The 8,328-nt window shown below is 36.0% G+C and overlaps 1 protein-coding gene across 1 annotated transcript; it reads right to left on the bottom strand.

Annotated features, from left to right (window-relative positions):
* Positions 1-616: 616 nt before the first annotated feature.
* LOC136251277 (short-chain collagen C4-like) lies at positions 617-6,963 on the bottom strand. Its single transcript, XM_066043715.1, has 5 exons — positions 6,714-6,963; positions 3,195-3,369; positions 2,415-2,522; positions 1,404-1,475; positions 617-1,349 (listed from the first exon to the last, which is right to left on the bottom strand). Exons 1-5 carry the CDS (start codon positions 6,735-6,737, stop codon positions 766-768), a joined length of 963 nt encoding a protein of 320 aa, XP_065899787.1. The 5' UTR covers positions 6,738-6,963; the 3' UTR covers positions 617-765.
* Between the last annotated feature and the right edge of the window lie 1,365 nt (positions 6,964-8,328).

Raw genomic sequence — 8,328 nt, forward strand, 5'->3', positions numbered from 1 at the left:
GATAGCATATTATATACTGTAGACACACTACAGTATGGTAGGTCTAGGGTGTGTACATCTTAGAATTTGTAATCAGAAAGTAAAAGTTATTGCTATTTTTCATGTAGCATATAGCTAGTGTACAGTGCAAAAGAAAATTGAAAGAATAAAATCTCAAAACTGTTTTGTCAATCTAAAAAATACAGATAGCAACAATAATTACACTGAAACAAGTACTTTTTATTGTGATAAATCTACATGCAAAGACAATGGTACTGCAGTATCCTTAACATCAACACCCACACCACTGTGTAATGCTGAGAATTTATAAACTGTATAGTTAACTTAAATAATTAATGTTGAAAGTACTTTTTGTATGAACATTTCATACTTCCCATCCTTAGCATATTTTTCTATTTCAAGGCTAAGAAAATACTTTTTGTACATTATATTATAAGCATAAGTGCAGTTTTGGCAACATCCAATTAGTAGGACATAATGATTGTTATACTAGCTATTATCAATAATTAAAATGATGCACCCCACTAATGCATAGCTACATATTGGCATGTACATTAGCACTACTTGTGTTATTGTATATTTTGAGTTGATTTTGCCTACATATATTTTGGGAAAAATATGATGTTTAGTGAACATACATGTATAGTAACACAATTTTCAATTAATAATATTATATTCTACCGCACAGCAATTTTATCTATCTATTATAACTTCAGTTGGCTTTACTTATACTACAGTAATAGCACAGTTTAGTTTCAGCTTCAGTTACTTGCTGCACACAGCACATGACAATTCCCTGTTGTTGTCATATGGAGGACAAGGAAGTGAGCCACACCTTCCCTCCACAAAATAGAACAGCATACCGTCTTTATTACTCACAGAACCAAGTGCTGGCTTCATTGCAATATCTACACATGTATACTCATTATTGTTGGCATGAGCATGATAACTGGCCATAAGATATCCATAGTATTCTCTAGTCCATCCACTAGGGCAAGTGTACTTGGCCGGTAGCATGTAGACTGCAGAACGTTGAGTAACATAGCACACTGCACATGGGACATCATGATCATGTACACCATGAAGATAACTTCTACTGTCAGTATGAGTTTGGTATTCAGTACCATACATATATGCTCTGTACTGAGGCCCACTAATGGACTTTAGGAAACTAGGATCCAGTGGTAGACACTGCGGATTACTACCACCACCATGATGACCGTGCCATTCTCCACCAACTCTTCCAGCATATACTAGTTCTGCAGTTGATGGACACTCATCATGTCCCCATCTTACATAAACAGTTCCTCCAATATTCACACTTGTATCTCCTTTGTCACCCTTCTCTCCTTTGTTAAATTAAAACTCATACTTATGTGTACTACATAAATGTGTCCACATACCATTATCTCCTTTTGCACCTTTCATTCCAGATTTTCCATCTTCTCCTATTGGTCCATGTAATCCGGTATCACCTAAATATATATGTATACACTCTACACAATATATCTGTTTACCAGTAAATAGTACTATTTTTTGCTCAGTTTTCCCTAATTGTGCTGTTTGTGTATTGTCATACACATATTATATTAATAACATACTAAATTAAATGTACTGTATGTATTTCCTTCTAATAGCAGCAGTTTAGTTTCCTAAAGCTATATAGTGGGATGCACCTATGCACATTACTATCCATTCTATGCAAGTTTTTTTAATTGAGAGTTTTGCTATATACAAGGTGTGATTATATCTTAGGTATTGATGCTACTGATATCGATTAAGCAAAACTTAATGGATATGCTGACCAGAACAAGTAAATTTAAATTAAATAGTGAAGTTTTTAGATTAGATGCTGCTGATTTAGGTGGCAGCAGTTCTTGGCATGGAAGTACGTACTTTGCTAGTCTAGTGTATTGATATTTGATGTGATCGAGTCACAACCTTCAAATGAGAAACATTGCTGGTTTTAGTGTATTGATATTTGATGTGATCGAGTCACAACCTTCAAATGAGAAACATTGCTGGTTTGATTTGAAATTGTCTCAGTTTTACTGTTTCAAAGAATGAATGCCTATAACACAGTCTTTGGAATGATTATATCCAGGGAATTGACTGAAGGAGAATTACTTTTATAATACAGTAATTATGGTCTAATATCTGATTTGCAAGATTACATTATATTTCTGACTCTCTGAATCTACACAACCATTTCACAAAGCTACATGCATATTCAGTACTATGGCCATGCAATCACACTGCTGCCAGACCATGAGCCATTGTCAGCTCTTCTATTACAGGCATTAGCATAAATTCAGTATTTGTCTTTGACACCTGGGGCATAACCAATTCCTCACTTTTGCAATCGTCCAGGTTGAACATATTATATAACTATGTTGCACATACATACAACACACCAATCAGTCCTCTTGGTCCCCTATCACCAGTATCCCCTCTTTGCCCAGCATCTCCCTTGTCTCCTTTTGGTCCATCATGTCCTTTAGGTCCTGGATAACCTGGATCACCTAATAAAACAGCAATTCTATTTATTATTCTACAAAGCACAGAAACAAGAATGTGTAATTACTGATACAAACATTACAATAATTACAAAGTTGGCAACTATCTGTCTATCTGTCTACATTCCTTTACATCTTGTCTGCACACTTTTATACTTTTGCCGATTTCATTATCAGCAGCAATTTCATTATCTGACAGCATTTTACATGTTTGAAAATGAGTAGGTATCAAGTATGCTGAACACTAGGCATGATATTATGCTGTTTTTTGAGAAGTACATGTACCCAAATTATGTCATGATATTTGACGAACAATTTATATATTACATTATTTACCTAGATGTTTCAGCTTTAAATGGTACCTCTATACTCTTTTAGCTGGTTACTATATTCACATATTTGACAGATTTTTTATTTGTGTGACTGCTTTATTAGATTTCTGACTGCTCTATTAGGGAACATTGATCTTGGTTAACAGAATTGCACAGATTACTCTGTTAAAGCTTTTTATAATCATTTTAAAAAATCTAAAAATTTTCCATTCCAACACATACCTATTACTTGAAAAACTATGTCGATATAATCGCTACAATCCTAATACACACTATAGGTGAACCCGCATGTAGTGTACGTGTAAGTACTAGAAAAATATACAGGAAATGATCTATCATCATTTACCTATATCTCCTCTTGGTCCTCTATCTCCAGTATCTCCTCTTGGGCCTGGGTCACCTTTTGCACCAGGAGGACCCCTGGGACCTGGGCTACATTTACACACATCTGTTACATCTGCTAACTGTCTCTTTGCAGCATCATTAGTGTCAATGGTGCTTCTATAATTCTGTTCTCCTACCTATACAGAAAAAAACATGTGTAATAAAAACAATATTACTCACAAATCTAATAGATATTTTTATTATTAGCTTAGCTAGAAATAATTAAGTTGATTAAAAAGCCAACCTGTTTTATACTCTTTCTGAGTTCTATACAGTAAATAACAATAACAATATAATAATATATAATAATCTTTAAAATAAACTAAGCTTAACTTCAGCAATCCATGTATACATTTTTGTAGATGAGTATGTCTTGCTGGAATGAAGCGTAATTTTAACAAAATAGAGTACATGTTACCAAATTTTGCATGCATTGTATGGGCGCTAGTAAATATGGGCACAGTCCATTAGGTTAGTTGGTACATCAAACCAGAGTGGTAATTAGGTTTACAGTATTACACCAGTAGAAAGGTAGAAAGGCCTTAGAGAATACTGGAAGCCCTGCAGTGGGACTGTGGGAACCTGTACATTTACCAAACCATGCAACCATCATCCTAGGATGGGGGTTATATCTAAGGACTATTAGTCCTGATACCACCATTAGATTCATTAGATTAGTGCATGTGGATCATTCATGGTAAAGGTGTAGTTGCATACCTCCTCTCATTACTATACAGTGAAAACTTCAGTCAACCATTCCTTTGGCTATATAGATAATTAAAATAAAATTTGAAAAATGCACTAACATATGGGATTGTGCCAAAGGATGTGAGAATGGAATACACTGCATGGATACTGGGATTGTAGGAGATCGAGATGCTCTAATAGAGCTGTCACCAAACTACTCTAATAGAACATTCAGCAGAAATAGATAGCATGCTTTTCATGCAGGTTATGCAATCAGTGCATTTAACTCACTCAATAGACATGCTGCTCTTTTAATCATGTTCCATTTGTGTCCACAACTTGCAACTGCCCTCACTAATCATAATGCTACCATCCTATACACTTCGGTTACATGAGGATACTATATACTCAAGGAGATCCTTTGGCTATGCCATTAGTCTTGTCCCTCTTATAAGACAGTTGCTTGGCCTTTCTAACCAGGTATGGTATGCTGATGATACTGCAGTGGTTGGCAGTATTTTGCAACCATGACAATGGTAAAATTGTCTCAAATCCACTAGTCATCATTAAATGCAAAGGACTTGGTTAGTTATTAAAAGAAGGTGTTTTTGCTGCACTGGCATATAGGTTACTTCAACTGGTTGCCCTTACCTTGGTGCTGCTCTTGGCTCTATACACTTTGTGCAGAAACACTCAGCACCCTGTGTTGCCATAACACCATCCGTGATATCTGTCTGAAGTTGTCAAGATGATAAGACTGAACATTATCTCTAACTACTTAGTGGAGAACTTGATGGTGCACATTGCATCTTAATAGAGAACTGCATTCATAAGTTATGACCATTTAGTAAGCACCTCTAATTATTTCTGAGTAGTACAAATTGATTTTTCTGTTGTTTTTGATTTGTAGTGCTGTAACTTTGAACGCTTTGGCTTCTAGATGGGTTTGGAGGGATTTTATTTTACTTGTCAAGTCCCACAACCTTTCAACAAAGCTAAATTACTTTAGTTTATTCCAGGGTCGGAGAACAGTACCCCAAAGTGGGAGGGTGAAATTGAGTTGGATGGCCTTTATTTATGAAGCATTTAAAAAATCATTACCTATAACTAGTATGCAAGCACTAGCATGCAAAGAGGTGGGCTGGGGGCATAACTTCCCAGGAAATTTTTTTAATTTAAATTCTTTTCTGCTGAATCTGAAAGCATTGTCAGTGGCACATGTGTATAGCTACTTGAATAAGATATTCCTATAATCTGTGACTGATCTGCAAGATATCAAGGCAAAGTAAGTTGGTAGAAAAGAGGTAAAATACAGACGTTACCTACTACTGGGAATTGAGGGGGGCACTACATCTCCACTCTGAAGTGGAAGGGAGTGAGGATGGGGAAATTATTTCCCCCTCTATCTCCCTTTCTCCTTATTTTCTACCCCTGGATTATGCTGCCAATTTAGTTGTGAAACTTGTGATAATACATTATCATTTCAACCCTCCTGTTTTAACAAAATAATTATCATAAAAAATAATGGATGCAAGGATGTTACAGTATATAATTTGTTTGTAAATTAGAAATCCTCGATGAGCAAGCATTATTATGCAGTTACAGAGAGCCAGTATAGTATACTTACAATTGTAGAAGACCATAATGTGACTAGGCCTGTGAATCCAGGCATACAAAATTTGCCTACTTTTTCAAACTTTCTTGACTCATAACCTTTTATGCTGTGAAGGCCCAGTCACATATAGAAACCCACACAGTTTTATATAGAAACCACGATATTATATTGAAACCTATAAATCTAACGATACTGAAAACCACAGACCACAGGTACACCTATTCTGAAATAATACAGCCATTCCCTCAATTCATGCAGGCCTGTGAAACCAGGCACACAAAATTTGCCTACTTTTTCAAACTTTCTTGACTCATAACCTTTTATGCTGTGAAGGCCCAGTCACATATAGAAACCCACACAGTTTTATATAGAAACCACGATATTATATTGAAACCTATAAATCTAATGATACTGAAAACCACAGACCACAGGTACACCTACTCTGAAATAATACAGCCATTCCCTCAATTCATGCAGGCCTGTGAAACTAGGCACACAAAATTTGCCTACTTTTTCAAACTTTCTTGACTCATAACCTTTTATGCTGTGAAGGCCCAGTCACATATAGAAACCCGCACAGTTTTGTATAGAAACCACGATATTATATTGAAACCTATAAATCTAATGATATTGAAAACCACAGACCACAGGTACACCTACTCTGAAATAATACAGCCATTCCTTCAATTCATGCAGGCAGATAAATGGTTTTGGCTAGTCATTTAATCTGCAATTGTGACATAACTATGATTCAATTGAATGGAAGTTGAAGGAAATTTTAGCTATTTGGAATATGAGTTATTTTGCTCATAAGCACATTAAGAGTAGTCATTATCTATCTGAATTTTAAAACCGTAGAGTTGAATGACACCTACATAATTCTACAAATTACTATACACAGAAGTTAACAGTGATTGGCACTCCACATACGTATCTATACATTGTAGTTAGCACTTTTTTGTCTTAGTTTAAAGTATGGTAGCCTGGTTATCAGAATTCTCTTCTAACCTACATGTAACCTAAAATATTACCCAGGGGCTATGTGTCTTCTTTCCATTCAAGTGACTAATCATGCTTATTAGTAATTTCAACTGAAGCCATCTATTGACCTAAATTATTTCTCCCATTCACACACCAATGTGATACCTTGGTACTTAATACTATAATATAGCTACTCACATTAACTTGTTCCTGTAACTTCATCAACAGTTCCCTGTCATACTCTACTTGTTGTTGTAATAGATCCAGTGATGACTGGAAGTACCAAGTCACACCAAACAGTAGAACTAGACTAACTAGTGATAGTACTAAACTAGCTACCAACACAACATCCTTGTTGTTAGCAGAAGTAATTGTACAATTGCAAACTTGAATGGCTTCTAAGACACGAGCTTTCCGAATTTTTGTAACACCGACACGCGTTCACGTGTGCGTCCGCGTCACGTGACTTTCAAATACTGTGCATTTCATGTCCGTTGAGAAATTCCGTACTTCGATCGCGTATTGCGTAAGGAATAAATTCCAGGTAAATATTTTCGTTACGTAGTACAGGATTTTTCAACGGACATGAATAACTTACTGTTGATTTCAGTTCCGTTTGAACAGTTCCGTTAGCGTCAGCTATACGAGTTCTGAGTTAGGTGTGAGGTAAACCTAAAACCCTCTTCAGCTATTTATTTATGTATTTATTTATTTATTTGTAATGTACAGGACTCAGAATTGAGTATATCAGAGTGTATATGGTACATATAAACATGCAAGTACAGGAACAACAATGTGTATATTTTTGTAGTGTATCTCAGGGGCGGATCCAGGGGGGGGGGGCTTTGGGGGCTGAAGCCCCCCCTTCACTTTTAGGCTTTACTTGATCAATATGCTGAGTATTATAATGAAATTTTGTCTTAGCATAATTATATGATCACTAGTCATACAAATACTCATAAAACCACCTTATAAACATCTTTCCAAGGTATTATCAGTGGATTTATGCTAAAGTTTATGCAACAAGGACCCGGATCAGCATTGAAAGTGTACAAGATCGAGATACTCTAATAGAGCAGTCACCTAACTACTCTAATAAAACATTCACTGGAACATATAGTTGGTTCTGTTAAGGAATTTTTCCAAATATGCCTGCACCTATACATACAATGAAGTGCATTGGTCTGTTTAAAGTGCTTCATTCATCTACATTTGTAGTTAATATGTATGGCAATACTTGATTCAGGCACACAATTTCCATTGAAAATGCTCTCAGATTCAATCTTGTATTGTTCAAATTTCAAAATTTTCCACTTTCAACTTTATTATTCTAACATGCACCTATTCAGTGTTGTGCAATTGTGAGAGGGGTGCATCATGTACTTGGTTGTCTGTACCTACCCAAACTTTTCCATTAACAAAATGCTTCAGAGAGCCATACCTATAATCTAAAGGTAGTATATGAAATATCTACAGGCAGAAAATATGAATTTTATGTGGAAATGTCTCCAAATTGCAGTATTTTAGCATTCATTTTTCAAAAATTTCCTGGGGGGCATGCCCCCAGACCCCCCTAGTTCCAGCATGCTTCGCATGCTGGGAAGTGTGTTTCACACATCTCTACCCAAGAGATTAGTACCTTGAGTTAGCCCCCCCCTTTTATAAATCCTAGATCCGCCCCTGTATCTGTCTGTCTGTTTGTGCATACCTAGTCTCAAATAGAGGCCTGCCACTTCTTTGTTGTAGTTGAAGTGCAGCTTCCCGTTCTTCGCAGGTCATCATTGCAGCACACCTAGCTACAGTATTACTCTCT

This window comes from Dysidea avara, chromosome 1 (assembly GCF_963678975.1).
Source record: "Dysidea avara chromosome 1, odDysAvar1.4, whole genome shotgun sequence".
In the NCBI taxonomy this organism is placed as follows: Eukaryota; Metazoa; Porifera; class Demospongiae; order Dictyoceratida; family Dysideidae; genus Dysidea; species Dysidea avara.